At 44.8% G+C, this 23456-nt stretch overlaps 1 protein-coding gene across 1 annotated transcript in view; it reads right to left on the bottom strand.

The window, feature by feature from the left end:
- zeb1a (zinc finger E-box binding homeobox 1a) overlaps positions 1 to 23456 on the bottom strand; it is a 30737-nt gene that overhangs the window by 1880 nt on the left and 5401 nt on the right. Inside the window, exons 2-10 of the mRNA XM_048228253.1 lie at positions 10799 to 10936; positions 8474 to 8560; positions 7582 to 7784; positions 6064 to 6169; positions 3801 to 5510; positions 3653 to 3744; positions 2018 to 2668; positions 1044 to 1218; positions 638 to 698 (exon numbers count right to left, since the gene is read on the bottom strand). Coding sequence (XP_048084210.1) covers positions 638 to 698; positions 1044 to 1218; positions 2018 to 2668; positions 3653 to 3744; positions 3801 to 5510; positions 6064 to 6169; positions 7582 to 7784; positions 8474 to 8560; positions 10799 to 10936 — 3223 coding nt within the window. The remainder of the gene's footprint in view (positions 1 to 637; positions 699 to 1043; positions 1219 to 2017; positions 2669 to 3652; positions 3745 to 3800; positions 5511 to 6063; positions 6170 to 7581; positions 7785 to 8473; positions 8561 to 10798; positions 10937 to 23456) is intronic.

Genomic DNA, 23456 nt, shown 5'->3' with positions numbered 1-23456 from the left:
CTAACTTTCCTCGCTTTTCTCTGCGGCCTCGATTTGATAGAAGCTAACTACTAGCGAAGTCACAACGCCAAACTGCTAACGTTGATGGGAGGTGTAGTTTTATGCTGCATTGGGCGAACGGATTCTATGGTTTGCACCAGTAATGTTTTCGATGTTGCGGTGTATTTTGTAGACAAACATTGACATGGTTAGAAGTCATTAGCACCAGTCGCCCTAAATATTTTTTTTTGCACCGCGACGCCATTATTTTTACCTCGTATGCAGCGAAAGTGAAATGGGCGCACTGTAGAGCCCTGCCTGGGAGCTAGCTACCTGTCTGACTAGAACGCAGATTTCAACCTCTACGTCACCTGGGAGCTAGCTACCTATCTGACTAGAACGCAGGTTTCAATCACCTGGGAGCTACCTACCTATCTGACTAGAACGCAGATTTCAACCTCTACATCACCTGGGAGCTAGCTACCTATCTGACTATAATGCAGATTTCAACCTCTACATCACCTGGGAGTCAACCTCTACATCACCTGGGAGCTAGCTACCTATCTGACTAAAACGCAGGTTTCAACCTCTACGTCACCTGGGAGCTAGCTACCTATCTGACTAGAACGCAGGTTTCAATCACCTGGGAGCTACCTACCTGAGTAGAACGAACGCAGGTTTCAACCTCCACGTCACCTTGGAGCTAGCTACCCATCTGACTAGAACGCAGGTTTCAACCTCCACATCAGATACACATGTTGGCATTCATATTCAGCATGCTTCAGAAGAGAATGGTTATAGCTTGGTGGTGTATTTGCCCTGACTAAGTTCGTGTGACATATAAACCACAATCCGTGTTGATACAAAATCATTGTTTGTGTAGAAAGTTTTTAACCACACACAGGTGGTATGAGTGGTCCTCATTTGAATAAAGTTAAACGTTCGCCAACTCTGTTTCTCTTGCCTTGATGATTCGCTCTCATTTCGCAAATTTCGCCCCATTCAACTGCTCTTTTGAAAAAGCATATACGTATGTACAGTATGTGTGTGTGTGTGTGTATTACCTGTGTGTTCATATTTGTGCCTCAGGAGTGAACTGCTCTTCTGAAAGATCTTGTCGCACAGATCACATGCGTACTGCCCAGCCTGGACACGCCTCTTTTTGGGGGAAGGGGTGGAGTCTGTGTCATTTGGCTCCTCCCCTACTGACACACCAGAGGCAGAGTCTGCTCTGTCTTCCTGTGAGAAGGAACAGGGGATATGGAGACGTTAGAACAGGAGGGAACAGAGGATATGGAGACGCTAGAACAGAAGGGAACAGGGGATATGGAGACGTTAGAACAGGAGGAGGGAACAGGGGATATGGAGACGTTAGAACAGGAGGAGGGAACAGGGGATATGGAGACGTTAGAACACAAGGGAACAGGGGATATGGAGGCGTTAGAACAGGAGGAGGGAACCGGGGATATGGAGACATTAGAACAGGAGGGAACAGGGGATATGGAGACGTTAGAACAGGAGGAGGGAACCAGGGATATGGAGACGTTAGAACAGGAGGGAACAGGGGATATGGAGACGTTAGAACAAAGAGAGAACAGGGGATTTGGAGACGTTAGAACAGAAATAGAGAAGGGGGATATGGAGACGTTAGAACAGGAGGGAACAGGGGATATGGAGACGTTAGAACAGGAGGAGGAGGGGGACATGGAGCGTTAGGAACAGGAGGAGGGAAGGGAATATGGAGGCGAATATGGGAGGGAACAGGGGAAATATGGATGCGTTAGAACAGGACATGGGAACAGGGAAATGGAGACGTTAGAACAGGAGGAGGGAACAGGGGATATGGAGACGTTAGAACACGAGGGAACAGGGGATATGGAGACGTTAGAACAGGAGGAGGGAACAGGGAATATGGAGACGTTAGAACACGAGGGAACAGGGGATATGGAGACGTTAGAACAGGAGGAGGGAACCGGGGATATGGAGACGTTAGAACAGGAGGAGGGAACAGGGGATCCCCCCCCCCTGTCCAGCTCACCTGGTCTCCGTTAAGGATGACGGTGTTATGCGTGTTGCTGGGTGTGTAGGTGTACGTCAACTGAGGGATGAGAATGGTGCGCTTCTGATTGGCTGCCGCCGTGACAACACCAGACGGTAGGCATGGGACGGCCCTAGGTTCGGCGATGGCCACCAGCCGCGTTGCCAAGGCGATATTGAGCGGTGCCACCGTCTGTGGACTCAAGTAGATGGTTGTTGTTGTTGTGGCGACCGGGGCAGCAGCGGTCGTCGCCACAGCAAGAGTTGTAACACGGTTATTGTTGTTGTTGTCGTGGTTGCTGGGTGACAGCACTGTGGCAGGCTCCTCTTCCTTCTTGATGCGGCTAAGGTTGAGCGGCTCCTGCTGCATGCTAGCACTAGCATTAGCGTTAGCATTAGCCTGGAGGAGCGCGGAGCGCGGCAGGGAAAGGTCCAGCGGCTCGGCCTGGCTCTCGCCTTCCGAGTCCAGCTCCGTCTTGACGATGAGCAGCCCTGCGGCCGACAGGTCCAGCGGAGATGCGGGCGCGGCTGGCGAGGGCAGGGGGGCACGCGTGGCGCTCAGGCCGGGGCTGGAGCTAAGAGTAGGCCCACAGTCCTGGGGTTCCGAGCATGGAGGGGGGTCCTGACTGGGGCTGGCCAGGGATATCGCCTGCTGGAAAACAAGGTTAAAGGAACCGTATGTAAGAAATGTATTTCAATTAATCATAAAAGGGCCCTGATATGTCACTAGACATTAAGAAATCATGTTCATTTCAAATACTTATATCACTAACAGTAGTCCGGCCAGGATACTGTCATTTAAAAAGTGAAGTTGCAGCCCACAATTGATGTTGATGTTGTCATGTTGTGTTTTGGCCTGATGCGCCACCCTCCACCTATCTACTAATCACAAAGTCAGTAATGTTTCGGCATCCAGGTTGCCAGCTCTGCCAGTCAGAGGGGAGGGGAAGAGGATACACCGTATAGTAATTTGAAAGTGATTGTAGTACCAGTTTTGGCCACAATCTTACATATGGTTCCTTTAAGATCCCACATCTTTATCATCCCTTGCAAACATTTGAGTGGTCAGCAGAGGGCATGCGTTGATGCACCACCAAGGGTGTGATCACATCAGATTAGCCTCCATCGTCAATGAATGGAGAGATTAGCTTTGGGCTTGTGAGAGAGGGAGAACACTGTGGATGCAGCACACACATTAGAGACTTCATTTACACATGTAGTCCGACTTACACACACGGAGGAAGATATTTGAAAAAACTGAAACACTTTTAATACCTAAATACCAACACAGCTTCTAAAGACCGACTACCACTAGCAGAGCAGCTTTTCTAATGACTGGACGTTTAGAGAGGGAGAGAGAGACAGATAGAGAGAGAGGAAGAGAGAGAGAGGGAGAGAGACACATCGGGAGAAAATAAAGAGCAATACATTAGGGGGGGGAGAGAGAGAGAGAGAGAGGGAGACAGATAGAGAGAGAGAGGGAGAGAGAGACAGATAGAGAGAGAAAGAGAGGGAGAGAGAGAGGGAGAGAGAGAGAGACAGATAGGAAGAGAGAGAGAGAGAGAGGGAGAGAGAGAGAGAGAGAGAGAGGGAGACAGAGAGAGAGAGAGGGAGAGAGAGAGGACTGGTGTCTCACCTGTGGGTCTGCTGTGGGGGCGCTGGTGAGCATCGTGGGTGTGTTTGCAGTGTGTTTCTCACGTGTGGAGTCGGTGTGTGTGGTGTATTGAGCACGCGTTGTGTGTGTGTGTGATATTATGTGATGTGTGTGGCGGCCAAGTCTAAACTGCGTGTGCGTGAGCGCGAGCGCGTGTGTGTGTGGGCGTGTGTGTGTGTGTCCTGCCCGGCGGTCCTCATGCGGGAGAACCAGCGGCGCACCACGGGGAGGGGCAGCCGGGCCTCGCTGGCGGCCCCACTCAGCTGCTCTTCGCTGGGGCTGCTCGCCGCGCTGTACGCCTTCAGGAGAGCCAGGAGACTCCGCAGAGACACGCCCCCTGACCCCGCCGGGCCGTCGTCACGGAGACAGCTCTGGAGCTCACGCAGCGGGTCGGGGAAGCCGTCATCACACAGAGGGCACTGTGCCGAGGTCCCCTCCTCCTCCTCTTCCTCCTCCGCCTCCTCTGCTTGCTTCGGTCCGTCTGCCGGCTCGTCGCCCTCAGGCTCCCCCGGTTCCACTTTGACCTGCACCACCAGCGCTGGGTTCTGCGGTTCAGTGGTGTTGTTGTTCTGCGGTTCCGAGGCGGTGCTGTCCCCCTGCGGTTCTGGTTCTGGGGGTTTGGGCTTGGCGGCGTTCTGGAGGGGTCCTTGCGGAGCTGGAACCAGAGCTGGAATGATCCGCACCAGCCTGGTAGCGGTTCTGGTCCCCGTCGTCTGGGCCAAGAGCAGCTTTGCTGGACCGGTCAGCGCTGGAGCTAGCTGGGCCAAGGTGGGTCGGACCACAGGGCCTTGTCCTGGGCTGGTTTGGACCAGGCTGAGCTGCACCAGGCCCGACTGAGAGGGCCGGATCTGGAGCGGTGCCGCCTGGGCCTGGGCCTGGGTTCCGGTGGCGCTGGACTGGCTCAGTGGAACCACCGTCACAGAGCCGGGTTTTGCCGCACCAGACTGGGCAGGGCCCGACGGGGCAGCACTGGGCACGCTGGCACTGACTGGAGTTGGGCTCGGCTTAGCGGGCACAGTCGGACCTGTGCCCACTTGACTTGTGCCAGTCTTAACTGGACCAGTTTGGCCCGTGCTGGTTTGCACTGGACCAGTTTGAACTAAAGTCTGACCCGGTGCTCCAGAGCTTGTTTGACCCGTGCCAGTCTGAGCAGTTTGGGCTGTGCCCGTCTGCGCTGGGGCCGGTGCCATGCTGGCGTGAGTGGCGCCGTAGTTGATGATGATCTTGGTGGTGCCGTCATGCTCCAACATGGGCAGTGAGATGGCCGACAGCAGCTGAGGATTCTGGGGGTTCTGCACCAGAAGCGTCTGTGTGCGCGGCCCCCCAGGCCCCTGACCTATGACCTTTGTGGCGCCCATGCCATTAGCGGCGCCGCCCGCGAGCACCTGCCTCACCACGGCGCCCCCTCTGTCCACCGCCAGCTTCAGCGCGCTCTGCAGGTCGCTCAGGTTGATGCTGATTGGCTGAACCAGTCCCATGGTGGGCAGGACCAAAGTCTGGACCACGCCCTGTTGAGAAGGGGGAGGGGCCACGCCCCCCGTCACCGTGACAACGGGTTTGCTCTCCACCTCGGCTGGTTCTGTTTTGAGCTGTTTGATTGGCCGCTGTTCCTGCGTCGGTCCCACCTCTACCTTCTCCCTGAGAAGCAGACGGGTTGGGGGCGGGGGCTGGGGTTTAGGGGGTGTGGTCTGGTTGGGTTTGGCAGCTCCTATTGGCCGTTGGAGGCCGTTGGTGGGGGTTACGGAGGGCGGGACGCATTTCTTACTGCTGATGTGGGAGGAGTAAGAGCCAGAGTGGGAGAAGCGCTTCTTACAGTTAGAGCACTCATAGGGCTTTTCTCCTGTCAATCAAACACACTGCAAAATTAGGTTTTGTGTATGTGTATTTGATTCCTATTAACCTTGTAAAATGAAATCAAATAAAGTGTATAAAGTGTGTGTGTGTGTGTGTGTGAGACATAGGAATGAATAACATACATGCTCATATTTATACCATATATAGCATGTAATCACCACTATGTGGATACTGTTTTTAGAATTGATTTAGATTAAGTGTTAGTATAATTTGTAATTTTGTTATTTGTATTTTAGTATATTTTTATATATTGTATTAAGTGTTAGTATAATTTGTATTTTAGTATATTTAGCATATTCTTAATCTTCTACGGTCCTTACTGCTTAGTTGTGTTTTTATATTATATACTTTAATTACTCTTCTGCTGTTAAAGAATGTGTTTGTCTTGTGTGTATGCTGCTGAGACCTTGAATTTCCCCTGGGGATCAATAAAGTATCTATCTATCTATCTATCTATCTATCTAGTGTGGGGGAGGTGTATGAGTGTATGGTGGAGTAGTATTAGTGTGAGTGTGTGTGTGATGTCCATGCAGACTGACCGCTGTGGATGCGTAGATGCTCCTTGAGGTGATGCTTGTACTTAAAGGCCTTGGAACACTCGGAACACTTAAACTTCCTGCTTCCACCTGACTGGCTTAACACACGCTGAGAGAGAGAGAGAGAGGAGAGAGTGAGAGAGAGAAAGAGGGAGATGACTTCCGCTTTTTTCGCTGCTTTATCTAAAGACTACAAACGTGCCATTAGCTGCTTTCAGACATAGGTGTAAGTCTGCATGTTCTGCGGATATCAAGCGGTTTGGCCGTATATCTGAACAATAGATCCCGACTTTCGAACTTAAGCGGCTCTTACACTACTCCCCTCCTAGTGTTTCGGACGGACATTATGTAAATGAGCTCGTGTCTGAACGAAGCAAAGAACATGCAGAGATTCTGTTCATGTGCGTGTTCAACCACTTTCAACCTGTTCAACCACGTGGAGTGTTAACGCTAAAAAGGGGAGGAATTCTCCCAGTGAATCGACATCGCTACAAATGCACAGGTGCACAGGACAACACCAGACAATGTTATGAAAAACACTAATAGTGTGTGTGTCTATGATAGTGTAGAAAACACTTGATTGTGCGTGTGTCTATGAGAGTGTGTGGGAAACACTGATTGTGTCACACAGGTGGAATGACACAAACTAAATATATCACAGACACTTTGCGGTTGCACTGTATATCACACACACAGTAGACGTCACAGCAACATCACGTGACTCTTCTGAAGAAGACTGCAGAGTCAGCAGTCAAAACTGTCAGGTATGACAAAAAACGTTAAGCCTGTCGTATAAGAAAAAACACTTATACTTGTTTGGATTACTAATTGTGTGTGTTTTGATGAGAGTGCGTGCTGTAATGTTGTGTGCCCGTGTTACCTGGTCTCTGCCGTGTTCATCTTATATGCCGTTTGAGCTGTGCTTTCTGACGGTGTTTATATCATATGGCGTTCGAGCTGCGCTTTCTGACTGACGGTGTTTATCTCATATGGCATTCGAGCTGTGCTTTCTGACTGTGTTTATCACATATGGCGTTCGAGCTGTGCTTTCTGACGGTGTTTATCTCATATGGCGTTCGAGCTGTGCTTTCTGACTGACTGTGTTTATATCATATGGCGTTCGAGCTGTGCTTTCTGACTGACGGTGTTTATATCATATGGCGTTCGAGCTGTGCTTTCTGACTGACGGTGTTTATATCATATGGCGTTCGAGCTGCGCTTTCTGACTGACGGTGTTTATCTCATATGGCATTCGAGCTGTGCTTTCTGACTGTGTTTATCACATATGGCGTTCGAGCTGTGCTTTCTGACGGTGTTTATCTCATATGGCGTTCGAGCTGTGCTTTCTGACTGACGGTGTTTATATCATATGGCGTTCGAGCTGTGCTTTCTGACTGACGGTGTTTATATCATATGCCGTTCGAGCTGTGCTTTCTGACTGACGGTGTTTATATCATATGGCGTTCGAGCTGTGCTTTCTGACTGACGGTGTTTATATCATATGGCGTGTATGTGTGTTACCTGGTCTCTGCCGTGTTTGTGAGCACTCATATGACGTTCAAGCTGTGCTTTCTGACTGAAGGTGTAGGAACATTGTGTGCAGCTGTAGTTATCATCGTTCTTCTCGTGACGGAGTTTCACATGCTCCTTCAGCGAGGTGTGACGCTTGTAACCACGGGAACAGTATGGGCATGTGAGCAGCTGGGAGAACGAGTCTGGAGATCCTGTGGAGGAGAGAAGAGAGGGATGGATAGAGAGAAAGGGAAAAAAGAGAGATGTAGGGATGGAGAATGGGGAGGGAGAGGGAGGGATGTATGGAGAAAACAGAGAAAGAGAGGAAAGGATGCAAAGAGAGAGTGAAAGGGGTTGAGAGAGACAATTAAACAATCTAACTCATACCGGAAATAGAGAATCATGGGTAATATTTTAAAATCATAATATCTCAGAGGAGATGCAGAGATAAGTATATTTTAAAATCATAATATCTCAGAGGAGATGCAGAGATAAGTATATTTTAAAATCATAATATCTCAGAGGAGATGCAGAGATAAGGGTAATATTGTGGAGGAGCAGAGAATGCCTCAGGGCTCATTTAAGTAGTACAGGACCAGCCTGGCTTCCCTGTGGCCGCAGAATAAGAGTGTGTGTGTGTGTGTGTGTATATGTGTGTGAGGGAAAGAGAGAGTGTGTGTGTGCATGTGAGTCTGTGTGTGTTTTTTTTTTAAAGTATATTTTTGGTCTTTTTATGCCTTTAATGTGACAGGACAGTAGAGAATGACAGGAAGCAAGTGGGAGAGAGAGTCGGGGTGGGATCTGGAAAGGACCACAGGGCGGGAATCCAACCCGGGTCGAAACCACAGCTGGGGCGTGTGTGTGTTTGTGTGTGTGTGTGAGTGTGTGTGTGTGTGTGTACCATTCTCGTCATTGCTGGGTGTCTCTCCTCTTTGGATTAGCTCCTCCCCCTCTCCGTCATCTTCTCCAGAGCAGCACTCCTGTTTCACTGTTCACACACACACACAATTATACACACACAAACACAATTATACACACACACACACACACACACACACAATTATACACACACACACACACACACACACACACACACACACACAATTATACACACACACACACACAATTATACACACAGACACACACACACAATTATACACACACACACACACACACACACACACACACACACACAGACAGACACACACACACGCGCGCACACACACGCACACATTTTTATGGAATAATAAAAGGCCACGTACCACACGTACACGTACCAAAACAATCTTCCCCCCCGTCTTCCCTGGCATCGTTTCAAGAATATTTGCTCAACACGACTCAACGCGTTACTTCACATTCCAGGCCAATTAGGCATATCCGATCTACGTAATAATCAGGTAATAACGTTCGCAGCGGCCATTTTGTTGATATAGAAAATGCATAGGTGGGTCCAGAGCCATATAAAGGTAGAGTTGCGACAACTCCATTGACGCTAATGTTCCATTTTTTTCCAACAATGGCAGCTAATGGAAGCCTCAAATAGTTCCCGGAAGTTAACAATTAATAATAGCAGCAGTGCAGTTACAGCAGTATAGACTGTTTGTAGCCAACATTTCAGACTCAGATTTACATTCCTTTGCCTCATCCGAATAATAATAACAGTAATACTAGCAAAGTAATAGTAGGCTATCAATAGCCTAATTATAATAATAAACGATTTATGTATTGACTATGACTTTTCTGCTGCTCAGTCTTTATCAGTTCTATAGGCTAAAACGGAGGAAGAGGCGCATAAAGCAGGCTGTATACAATCAGACAGAATAGGCTACTAAAATGGCAATGACATACGCCTCAACACAGATTCAGGTAAAACATCAGCCCTAGTGCTACTGGACCTTAGTGCAGCATTTGACACTGTTGATCACAATATTTTACTCCACAGACTAGAACACTGGGTTGGATTTACAGGCATAGTTATCAGCTGGCTAAAATCATATCTAAAAGAATATGATTTCTTTGTTGCCATCAGAAACTGTACCTCAACACCAACGTCCTTGACCTGTGGTGTTCCCCAGGGGTCGATCTTGGGGCCACTATTATTCAACCTCTATATGCTCCTAATTTGGACAACCATTCAAAATAATTTTGATTTCATATCATAGCTATGCAGATGACACACAAATTTATTTAGCTCTATCACCAAACGACAATGGTCCTCTTGAATCTATGTGTCAGTGTATAGAACAAATCAACACCTGGATGTCTCAAAATTTTCTTCAGACTTAGGGTCGCCACTCTCCTTGACACAAAAGGGTTGAAGGCAAAGGATACTGTTAAAAATCTTGGTGTATTAATTGACAGTGATCTAAATTTCAACAGCCACATGAAAGCGATAACTAAATCAGCTTTTTACCACCTCAGTTGCCAAACTCAGAGGGCTGATGTCAAAGCATGACTTAGAAAAACTTATTCATGCATTTATCTCCAGCAGGGTTGATTACTGCAATGGACTGTTCACAGGCCTTCCTAAAAAGACTATTAAACAGCTTCAGGTGATACAAAATGCAGCAGCTAGGATTCTAACAAAAACTAAAAGAACTGACCACATTACTCCAATTCTTAAGTCCTTGCACTGGCTTCCAGTAAGTAAATACTTGTCAGACATGCTTCAGCAGTACACACCTTCTCGTCCTCTCAGGTCCCAGGTGAAAAACCTGCTAGTAAAACCTACAGTTAGAACATGGTGAAGCAGCTTTTAGCTGCTATGCGGCTCAACTGTGGAACCAACTTTTCGGATGACATCAAAAGGCCCCAACTGTAGCCAGTTTTAAATCTAGACTTAAGACCAAACTGTTCTCAGATGCTTTCTGCTAACTGTGCCGAGTTACAAATTCTGAATCTGCCTTGATAATTATTCTACTTTGTCTTTTATTGTCTTTTTACTACTTTTGCCTTTGTTTTTGCTTACTAATTATTCTTTATTTTTAAATGATTTTACCTTGTTTTATGTTTTCTTTTTATTATGATCTTTACCTTTTAACTATTCTTTGACTATATTGCCCTTCTATGCTTTTATTTGTTATTATTGTTTGGTTTTGTTTATGTAAAGCACATTGAATGACCTCTGTGTATGAAATGCGCTATATAAATAAACTTGACTTGACTTGACTTGTATGTGTGTGTATGTGTGTGTGTGTGAGTGTTGTAGATGTTATTACAGACTCACCGGTGACTAGGCCGTTGGCGGTGCCATTGGTGCCCCCAGGAGATGGAGGGATGCTGGACAGGGCGTCATCCTCCGCAATATGGAGCCGGTCCTCATCATCCGAGTCTGAGCCAGTCTCTGCATTACTCAAGTTACTCACTGGGGGGGCAGAGAGACACAGTTCCATTTCATTTCTTGCTCCATACCGTAAGAAAATAACTGACGGTACATTGCAGCAGAACCCAGCGTGAGCATGAGCCTTGACTGCAACATTATCATGCAACGCCCTTAAACACCTGAACCTTGACTGCAACATTATCACGCAACGCTCTTAAACACCTGAACCTTGACTGCAACATTACAACAGAACGCTAGCCTAGAAATCTAGACGCGCTTTTCTGGGCGGCAAATTAATTTGCTCAGCCTGTACGCCTAGTAGCAAAACCATAGGGATTTCTATTGGCTGGCGCGTGGGGGCGTCATCCAGTCACAGCGCTCTATTTTGTTAGAGAGTCTTAAGGCGGCTTAACAGGATAACGACAGTCCCATGACAGTGAACAACAAGGAAGGTGGCTATGGCTTAAGCTAAGAGCGGTTGTTTGGCGTTGGCGTCCAACTTTGGAGGAGTTGGACTAGTGCTTTTTCTTTGAAAGTTGAGCAACATAATGCACTTAAGTCATTCCTTTCGAGAAGGATGTATTTGCCGTTTTGCCGGCCGGATAATGATATGGTCGTGAAGCGCTGGCCTATTGCATGCCTAGGCAGTTTAAAAGACAATTCTGCTGCCCCTTGGATTAAGTGGTGAATGGTTAGATTCCAGACTATACATTTCAATGATATAGGATGGCCCGCCAACTCTTTGAGGCGCTCTTAAACACCTGAACCTTGACTGCAACATTATCACGCAACGCTCTTAAACACCTGAACCTTGACTGCAACATTACAACAGAACTCTCTTAAACACCTGAACCTTGACTGCAACATTATCACGCGCTCTTAAAACTGAACCTTGGACTGCAACATTAAACACCTTGAACACTGAACCTTGACTGCAACATTACAACAGAACGGCTCTTAAACACCTGAACCTTGACTGCAACAGATTACAACAGAACGCTCAGCTTAAACACCTGAACCTTGACTGCTAACTAGGTTAGCGGTGGGTGCTACAGAACGCACAGAGTTAAACAGCTGACTTGACAGAATCCTCTGCGACATGAACAACATGCACTGGCTATGGTAAACGTGGAACGAGGTTGTTTGGGCGTAAATCGTCAAGCTTTGAACAAGATAATGTTGGACTAGTGCTGATTTTTCTTTGAAAGTGTTAATGAACAATGATAATGCAGTTAAGTCATTCCTTTAGTGGTAAGGATGTATTTACCCGTTTGCCAATGATATCGGACATGATGGTGCTGGCCCTGTGTATGCATACTAGGCAGTTTGAAGACAATTCTGCACTTGTAATTGGGTTAAGTGGGGAATCAGACCGAAAGTTAATTCACACACAGAGATGAGAATGGTATGGATGGCCATTTATCAAACGCTGGGGAAACACCAAACCGGGCGCGGTTCCTTTAACGCGGCAGTGGTAAACACCTGAACCTTGCTGCAACATTAACGACTCGCCAAAACCTGAAGGTTAACTGCAACGCGATAACGCATAGCGGCTTAATGAACAATGATAATGTACAGTGTTAACGCGACGCGATAACGCATTGCGTTAATGAACAATGATAATGTACAGTGTTAACCGACGTGATAACGCATATGGTAACGACCTTAAACACCTGAACCTTTGACTGCAACATTACAACAGAGCGGCTCTTGAACACCTGAACCTTTGGCTGCAACATTACAACAGAACGCTCTTAAACACCTGAACCTTTTGACTGCAACGTTACATTACAGGCCGCTGTTAAACAGCTGAACCATGACTGCATCTCATGCATGACTCATACATGCAGTAAAACGCGAAACAATTGTGCACTTGTGCTAACTAGGGTTAGCGGTGGGTGCATCCAGACCGACTGCAACATTACAACAGAACTCACACACAGAAGATGAGAAGGGTATGTATCGACTTAGCCCAAACTCTGGGGGATTACAACGGTTAAAAGACGGGCGTGTTCCACAGAGCGGCTCTTAAACACCTGAACCTTGACTGCGTTACTAGTGGTACCGGTAAAGCGTTGACCCTGAGTGCAACTTCGGTGCGCAGCTCCGACATGCACTCAAAAGTGTTAATGAACAATGATAATGTACAGTGTTAACGCACGGTGATAACGCACAGTGTTAATGAACAATGATAATGTACAGTGTTAACGCACGGTGATAACGCACAGTGGTAACGCACGGTGATAACGCACAGTGTTAATGAACAATGATAATGTACAGTGATGGTGCACACATCTCACACTGAAGCCCAGGGCTGTTAAAGGCTGCACACATCTCACACTGAAGCCCAGGAGTAACGGAAGGTTTCACACAGTGAAACACCTCGAGAATTTCGCCCTACCAAATTTGGCTTCGGAGTCATAGACAGCGAAACAGCAAGCTGGCTGTTTCATGTTCATAGAAACAAGGTTACAAACATAATTCATTTCATACTGTATTTTCATGCTTATTACATATAGTACAATGAAATGCAAATGTGTGAGTGTGTGTGTGTGTGTGCGCGTGCATGCTTATTTATATGTGTGTGTGTGTATGTGTGTGTGTGTGTGTGTGTGTGTCTGCATACTAGGGGTGGGCGATATATATTTTCTGCGATAATATCGTGATTGTTGTTTTAACGATGTGCAATTTGACATTATCGAGTATTTAAATTACTTATGGGGAAAAAACACTCGAAATCACGCATTGAAGACTCATACATTCCCAGGAGGTGTATGCGGTTGAAGCCCCTGGCTGCAGCAGAGCAAGTGTCACATGATCACTAGTGGGTCACAACATTGTCCCACGCACGCCTAATGTTTATTTTGTGCAGCGAGAGTAGCCTACTTGGGATTTTATGCGGCTACTTTTGTCAAGTATCTGTTCAAGTAGCATTGATGAGACAGTCACGTTTTTTTCCTACACAGTATTATATGGAGAGAAAACATTAGCCTTTGAGTATTTTAATAGTCAGCTGTAAACAAATAACTATTCTCAATCTCAAGTAACTCTTTTGTAAATGGACTGAAGTTCGCTCTAAATATCTACGTTTACCGATTATGCTAACCGTTAGCATCTCTATGGGATTTCTCATATACATTAGCCATAAGCTAACGCATTAGTTTCTATTCTGTAACTTGGAATGCTAGCCTACATGAGTGCTCTTTAACAAAACATAGAAGGAAATAACTGATATGTACTCTGTTGGTCTGCTTAGTTTTACAGTGAATCCTAAGTAAAGGTTTGAAAGGAACTTCAGCTTCAGACTTTCTCTTGGGAAACTGTTTCCTATTCATCTTCTCTAATGTAGCTGGCTAGACCATGTCATTGCCACACACCCAAGTGGGAGCAAAATTGGAATTGTGTCATAGAGTGACAATGCATTGGTTGATTTGGTTAAAAAGTCACAGTTCAGGTTATTGGTTATTATTGTAATGATGCTATTCATAAATAATGAGCTGTAAAGTAACTCAGACTTTAACAAAAACATTTTTTTAAAGGATATCGACTAATTATCGTTATCGTCAAAATCACATAATAATAATTATCGTTATCGTAAAAATCACAAAAAATATCGAGATATTATTTTTTGTCCAAATCGCCCACCCCTACTGCATACACTCGCACATGCACAGTAACAATCAATCACACACACATACACTCGTACGCACACTAACACACACACTTGCACACGCACACTAACAATCACACATGCATACACCTGCACACTAACAATCACACACACACTAACAATCACACACACACTCGCACACTTACAATCATACACACACACGTGTGCTTACATCACATAGGACAGAGGTCTTGCAGCTGGTGACACGGCTGCACCTACAGGATATGACATCACCTCATTATTTTTAGAACAGCTATTTCCTGCCAGAGAAAGTGTCAAATGCTGAATATATATATATATATATATATATATATATATATATATATATATATATATATATATATATATATATATATATATATATATATATATATATATACACACATATATATATATATATATATATATATATATATATATATATATATATATATATGTGTGTGTGTGTGCACACACACGTTTGTGTCATCAGCGCAGGTTTCCCTGCTCAAAACACACAGAGAAAGAGGAGTCAGGCCGACAGTGTGTGTGTGTGTGTGAGCGCGCATATGTTCATGTGTGTGTGTGTATATGGATGTCTTCATGTGTGTGTGTACGTGTGTATGTGTCTTCATGTGTCTGTGTATAAACTGGGCCACTGCATATATCTTTCAGGAATGTTAAAACATCATTTGATTTAGTTAGTAATAGTTATCCAGTTATTAAAAATGCACACACACGAAAACATCCATATATACATACGCACACAAACACATGCTCACACATACACACATGAATGCACACACACACACACAACAATGTACACACCTCCTCACACACACACACACACACACACACACACATCAATGTACACCCCTCCTCACACACACACAAACAACAATGTACACACCTCCTCACACACACACACACACACACATCAATGTACACCCCTCCTCACACACACACAAACAACAATGTACACCCCTCACACACACAACAATGTACACCACTCCACACACACACACACACACACACACACACACACACACACACACACACACAACAATGTACACCCCTCCTCACACACACATACAAACAACAATGTACACCACTCCTCTCACACACACACACAACAATGTACACCCATCCTCACAGACACACACACACACACACACACAACAATGTACACCTCTCCTCACACAGGGCTCTACACTAACATTTTTTTTTCAGGAGCACTTGTGCGCCCAAGTTAAAAAATTTAGGAGCACAGACAAAAATTTGGGCGCACAGTCACTTCTGTACTTAACTTACACATAATCTAACATTATACTGCAGCTAACAGTTAAACATGCCAGTGCACCAATTGCGAATATTAAGAATGACTGACAACATTTAGGCTACAGGACACAGGATTTTATAGATCAGTGCCTACTTTATTTTCAGTCTGTTCTATTTTCCTACATTTTGTTAATGTAAAATAATATAATACATTGCCATATTTGCATTTAGCCTGTATATCAAGTATCCTGCCAAATGTAGGCTAATTTATTTATTTGTGAATCCATCTATAGCTAATCCAAATATGCCCATGGTGACCTGTCACTGCATACTGCCTAATACTACTACTAAAACAGTCCATTTCCTCTTCCACAAAACCCAACATAGGCTAATCAAGGATATATGTTTTATACTTTTAGTTTTTATTTGAAATATCTGCATTGATGGGGCAGTAGGCAAACGATTAGGCCTACTTTTCGTTTTGCACTTCAGCTTGTATTCGTGTAAACAAACAAGCATCGCGTGGAAGCCTGGAGTTGTCAGTAGCGTTCTACCTTTGAATAAAGCGGGAGTATTACGGGAGGCTACTTTTGTGCCGGTTCGCTACAGCTATATTTTGCATATTGCAGCCAATCGTCAACTGGGCTAAAAGGCATGTTGGGTTACCTTTCCTTCTCTCACTGCATTCTCAGAATCTCATCCTGTTCCTCCTATATCCAATGAATTCGGTGGATAGAAGAACTAATTTCTTCAATCTTTGCATCTTGGCTGGCTAGTCTAACTTTCCGCTTTTTTCCTCGCTCTTGGATTTGATAGAAGCGACTACTAGCGAAGTCACAACGCTAAACTGCTAACGTTGATGGGGTGTAGTTTTTATGCTGCATTCGCGACGTGTTTCTATGGTTTGCACCAGTAATGTTTCTCGATGTTGCGGTGTATTTTGTACACAAACATTGACATGGTTAGAAGTCATTCGCACCAGTGCGCCTAAATATTTTTTCACACCATCATTTTTACTCGTGTGAAATGGGAGCCCTGTCACACACACACACACACAACAATGTACACCCCTCCTCATACATACACACACGCAACAATGTACACACCTTCTCACACACACACAACAATGTACATCCATCCTCGCACACACACACAACAATGTACACACCTCCTCACACACACACACACACACACACATCAATGTACACCCCTCCTCACACACACACACAACAATGTACACCCCCTCCTCACACACACACACACAACAATGTACACCCCTCCTCACACACACAACAATGTACACCCCTCCTCACACACACAACAATGTACACCCCTCCTCTCACACACACACACACACACACACAACAATGTACACCCCTCCTCTCACACACACACACAACAATGTACACCCCTCCTCACACACACACAACAACAATGTACACCCCTCCTCATACATACAAACACACACACACACGCAACAATGTACACCCCTCCTCACACACACACACACAACAATGTACACACCTCCTCATTAGGGTTGGGCACCGAAACACGGTTCTAATATGGCACCGGTGCCAACACAAACGGTAGTGACTGCATCGAATAACAACGTGGATTTCGGTGCCTCATTTCGGTGCTTAAATAGCGTTTTTTTATTTATTTATTTTTATACGAGGCATCACAGTTAGCTAACATATGCTAAACACTGGATGTATAAACCAGAGGGGTGCACCACACAGGCGAGTGGACAGTGTTTGACAGCTTGCGTGAGCCCATTACTTTAAAGCGATATCGCGAGCTCCTGTCAAAATCTAGCAGTGGGTCTAACTACACACAAGCAAAAGGCTATGAAACAACATCAACAGTAGGCTAGCCTATACGTTACACAATATTCTTGCTAATGCGCTAACTGACATTTATTTGAAATGTTATCAGCAAAGTTGTAAGGTGAAATGACCTGGCAGTTTTATGGCAAACGGTTTTAACATACCTTATGGCAAACCGCCTACACTGGGTAAACTTGAAAGCAGAGCTTACCATTGTGTGTGCATGCATGGCAAGCTGTTTTAACATTTAAATGTATTATTCGTAGGAGCAATGAGATATTGATAGTAAATTGAATATAACAGTTTAATTTTAGTTTTATCAAATTTGTCTTATCAATAAAAAAAAAGCAATTCATGTTTTAGACCATTTTAATTTAAAACATTTTAAAAACAAAGTACCAGTTCAGGCACCGGCACCGTTTTAAAAGTATCGATTTAGCACCGGTATCGGATAAAACCCAAACGATACCCAACCCTATTCCTCATACATACAAACACACACACAACAATGTACACCCATCCTCACACACACACACACCAACAACAACAACAATGTACACCCCTCCTCACATACACACAACAATGTACAGTACAACCCTCCTAATACATACAAACACACACACACAACAATGTACACCCCTCTTCATACAAACACACACACACACACACCAATGTACTCCACTCCTCACACACACCACCCTCCTCATACACACACACACGTTGTAGCTCACAGCATCTCTGCCTCCTCTGACCACAGCTGAGCCGTATTCAGCCCTGAGTGTTTCAGAGAGAGAGAGAGAGAGAGAGGAGAGAAAGAGAGAGGAGAGAAAGAGAGAGTGAGAGAGAGAGAGAGGAGAGAGGGGAGAGAGAGAGAGAGAGGAGAGAGAGAGAGAGAGAGAGAAGAGAGAGAGAGAAGAGAAGAGAGAGAGAGAGAGAGAGAGAGAGAGAGAGAGAGAGACACACATACACACGGTTGACTCCTAACAGCGACACACTCCCACAGGCGTCTGTAACGCCGTTGGCACAGTGCAGATGATGAGGTTGCCATGCCACAGTGCAGATGATGCGGTTGCCATGCCACAGTGTAGATGATGCGGTTGCCATGACGCTAACCCAGCCTGCCAAGACAAGAGGCTGATCAACCTTCATCAGCGTCAATGACATGTTCCAGTGTGTTTGTGTGTATGTGTATGAGAGTACAACACACACACACACTCACAAAACTACCATGGGAAACTGCATCAGAAACAGTTCAACAGTTGATTACGACTACTTAGCCTAACTAATATCCCTCTTACAGGTGCACACACACAGGCACACAGAGATCAGATTAACAACATACGTACTGCCACGGATGGTCATAGAAAGGTGGAGAGGTAGAGAGAGATGTTGGGAGAGAGGGATAGAGAGAAGTGTCGGAGAGAGAGAGAAATGTTGCGAAACGTTGTAATGGTCACCCATTAAAATGATTTGATGGTTTTCTTTTGAGCATGTACTCATTGTATGGTTTTACTGTTTGAATAGTAAATATGTGAGTCATGCACATTACATACCAGAACTGAAGTAAACACACGGGTATAGAGGACTGATTTCACACTGGTAATGAGGAACTCCCATTGATTGGCCTGTCAATCAACGGGAGCCGTTCGTGGGACAAAGTTTTCTTATGTTCTGCTATCACGTTAGGTAGGGGCAGCACGAACAGGGAGATCTATGGTTTTGACAAGTTGGACTATGTGAATGTGGAGTATCGTCACTCGGTTTCGGATTACCTCTGTGCACTGTCCACTGTGTCCAATACTCGAACATTTAATTAGTCCACTGTCCATTGTGTCCAATACTCGGACATTTAATTATTCCACTTGCCGGTTCAATCCCCGACCAGTAGGAATGGCTGAAGTGCCCTTGAGCAAGGCACCTAACCTCTCACTGTTCCCCAAGCACCGCTGTAGCAGGCAGATCACTGCATCGGGATTAGTGTGTGCTTCACCTCACTGTGTGCTGAGTTTGTTTCACTAATTCACGGATTGGGATAAATGCAGAGACCAAATTTCCCTCATGGGATCAAAAGAGTATATAAATACTTATACTTATACTTACTGAGTGAATGAATGGAGCTGGCCTAGATTTCTTAACCCGCTGGTACAATAATTCTATAAAGAACGGAGGTTTAACAAAACTGTTTGAATGCTTGCGTCTTTGTTTGATTCATTAACTTCCTGGGTTTATTGCGTGGACGATCCATGTTTGTTTTTTGTTATTTGACGCATGTCCACTACTTTGATTGCCAGCATAGGGTAACGGAATAGTCGCCCCGCACCTTTTGATGTGTATTGTAGCCCTCTTTTTTTGGAAGTATTAGAGAGTGTTTGTTACAACGTATCTGTGAGTATGTGTCTTCATGTGGTAAGTAGGTGTCTCTCATCCAGAGTGACGTGTGTGTGTGTGTGTGTGTGTGTGTGTGTGTGTGTGTGTGTGTGTGTGTGTCTTCATGTGGTAAGTAGGTGTCTCTCATCCAGAGTGACGTGTGTGTGTGTGTCTTCATGTGGTGAGTAGTTGTCTCATCCAGAGTGACACAAAAGACTAAGCCCCACCCCATTATGGACCACCAGCTGTGATTGGTTGGTCAGAACAATAATGCGTTCAGGAAAAAGCACTCCCTCTTGTCCTTGTACCACACATCCACGCACGCACGCATGCATGCACCTTGTTCTGTGAACAGTGTGGGCCTGAGACAAATTCAATAGCACTCCGTGAGCACAGGTGATTCTAGTTAAAGAGATGAAACACACACAAACACACAAACACACACACACACGCACACACCCTGGACAGCAAATGAGACCTGCTCCACGGTGACATGTAAGTTATGCAAGTTAACACTTTAAGACACCACAAAATTAAATTAAGGGAAGAAGCTATTTTAAGAGTGAACTTGGGTCATACACTGGGTCTTTACTTCTCACAGCCTGAGGAAGAAGGGGAGGGTGATGATAATGATGATGATGATGAGAGTCCCATGACCTGATCATCATGATGTGAGTGTTAGACGACCAGATCCTTATTATGTGAGAGTCCCATGACCAGATTGTGATGACATGAGAGTCCAGGGGCCTATTGCACAAAAGCAGAATTAAGACATCCGGGATAAGTTACTGCGCTCAATGAATCCAAAACAAGAGCGTACAAGCTTAATTGGTTGAACAACGAGCAAGCCAGGATGAGCAGACACGGATTCATCAAGCCAGGTGAAACCTATCCTGGATAAGTGCGCGCTCACGGCTCCCTCAAATAGACCCCGCCACCGATCACAGATTCACTGATTCACCATGGCAACTAGAGCGGCTTCATTGCTTCTTCTACGGTGTGAAGTAGGTAGATAGCCTTTTCACAACAGCAACAAACAGTAACACCTCTGTTTAGGAGAATATTGCAACTAGTTCCGCAACCACCATCTTGAGAAATGGTTAGGCACTCCCGTGGCGTCACATTGTTGCATGACATGATCGGAAATGGCGGTGTACGTAAAAGTTAATTAATGATCACAAACGTTTAAATAATGTCCGTGGGTCTAGGTATATGTGATAACAATGTGTAGTGGGCAGTGGAATAACTATTGGTTTCCGTTTGTGGTGACTGCTGACTGAGATAAGGGAGGACATTAGATAGATCCTGGAACTTAGCCTGGTCTGGAGCAGGCTAGCTCCACAGAATATCGCCATGGTAACTTATACCATAACATATCCTGCTGCCCCCTATCCCGCTTTTGTGCAACTGGATCACAGATAAATTGAGCCAGGATAACTAAGATATCCCGGCTTAATCCTTTATCCTAGTTTTGTGCAACGGGCCCAAGGGTAGAGGTCGGCACTCACGTGGTAGACCCGCATGTGTGTGTGCATGCGTGTGCGTGCGTGGGTGTGTGTGCGTATGCGTGTGCGTTGTGATAAACTCCTATGTTCATGTCTGTCGTGTGTGTGCATGCGTGTGCGTGTGCGTGTGTGTGTGAGTGTGCAGTGTTTCCCATACATTGACTTATTTGTGGCGGCCCACCACAATATTAACTTTGACCACCACACAATGATTTTCCAGGTTGTACTACATTGTGCTTAATTCTGGTTAACATCATAAACACGCTGCGCTAATTTGTTAAAAACTGTTGCATTCAAGTTAATTCTGCAAACCTACCACCACAAATAGAATGAAATTCTGTGGGAAACACTGGTGTGTGTGTGTGTGGCCCCAGAGTAGAGGTCTGCACTCCCACGGTAGACCCGCGGGTGCCGACATAAAAAGAAGTCGCGGACTTTTTTTGAAAGCTCTTTGCGGGGAGCAGGCGGGATGAGAGAGGCGTTCGCGGGTGCGGGACAAACCGATGATTCACTGCACTCCCGCAAATTAAATATGTGCATAACATTAAATATGGAAACGATTAAAGTAGTGTTCATAACTATAGTTCAGCTGAATAGGCAGCATTAAAAAACGGAATTTAAGCATAACTGATGGATAGCAGGCTGTAACCAACATTATGCTATTTATTGGCATACCTGGAAAAACACATTGACTGATTAAAAGTTTCCTTCACATAACCTAATAATCATTTGAATTAAAGTAATGTTCTGCACTCACCACAATAGATTAGATTAGATTAGATTAGATTCAACTTCATTGTCATTGCAGAGTACAAGTATGAAGACAATGAAATGTGGTTTGCGTCTAACCAGAAGTGCAAAAAAGGAGAAAAGTGCAATGTGATATAGAAAGTATAAAGAGGTGGTGCATAGACAGGTCAAGAAATTTAGTGCAGTGTAGACAGTAGTATACAGTTGATTTATATAAGGTAGAGAGGTTTAGAGTAATATAAATATGTGCAGTGTATATTAGCAGTTACCTTATAAGAGCAGAATAAATATGGCTATGTAATGTGAACAATGTATAAACAACATACATTGGGGGGGTAGTGTTAATGTTGTCACCTATGTTTAATTTAGTCTTAGTCTTGTGACGAAATATCCTTTTTAGTCTTTGTCATATTTAGTCATTCAAATATCATTTTTGTTAGTCAAGTTTTAGTCGAACTAAAAGTCTAGGGTCATTTTAGTCTAGTTTTAGTCAAAAGAAAACTAAAGGTATCTTAGTCTTAGTCAGTTTTAGTCAACACATTTTAGTCTTTTTTTTATAACAAATTATTTCTGATTACCATTTGAGTCAAATAGTGTTTCACACATCTCAATTTTCCAACAATATTGTGTGTCCACAGGGCTACTGTTATAATTTCGTCTGATTTTTTTAGTAATTACTCATTCTTCTACAATTTTTTTTGTCCAGACAGTCATGTTTACATAACTATATGCATGGTAACTTCCTTGTATCCTTGTATGTATCTTGTACATGCACGGTTATAAACACGGTTATGGGATTTTGACCATAGACAGTAAAAGATTTGACAAAATGTTCTAGTTTTTCCTTTTTTTCTCCAAATTTCTTGGCAAATGATGCATTACATCTTTTGTGAATAGTCTATATCTCACTTGTATATTTAAAGCGCTATGCTACTATGATAGCGGCAGGTAAAGCGTTATGCTACTGCACTAGTGGCAGGTAAAGCACTATGCTACTACACTACTGGCAGGTAAAGTGCTATGCTACTACACTAGCGGCAGGTAAAGTGCTATGCTTAGCATGCTCCTCCCTCTCTACCTCCTCCTCCTTCCTCTCTTCCTCACTCCTCTCCTCCCTTTCCCCTCCCTCTACCACTTCCTCCTCCTATTACACTTTGACTAGAGTAGATAGATAGATACTTTATTGA

The sequence above is a fragment of the Alosa alosa genome, chromosome 19 (assembly GCF_017589495.1).
Source record: "Alosa alosa isolate M-15738 ecotype Scorff River chromosome 19, AALO_Geno_1.1, whole genome shotgun sequence".
In the NCBI taxonomy this organism is placed as follows: domain Eukaryota; kingdom Metazoa; phylum Chordata; class Actinopteri; order Clupeiformes; family Clupeidae; genus Alosa; species Alosa alosa.
This window is presented reverse-complemented; position numbering and strand designations above follow the sequence as displayed.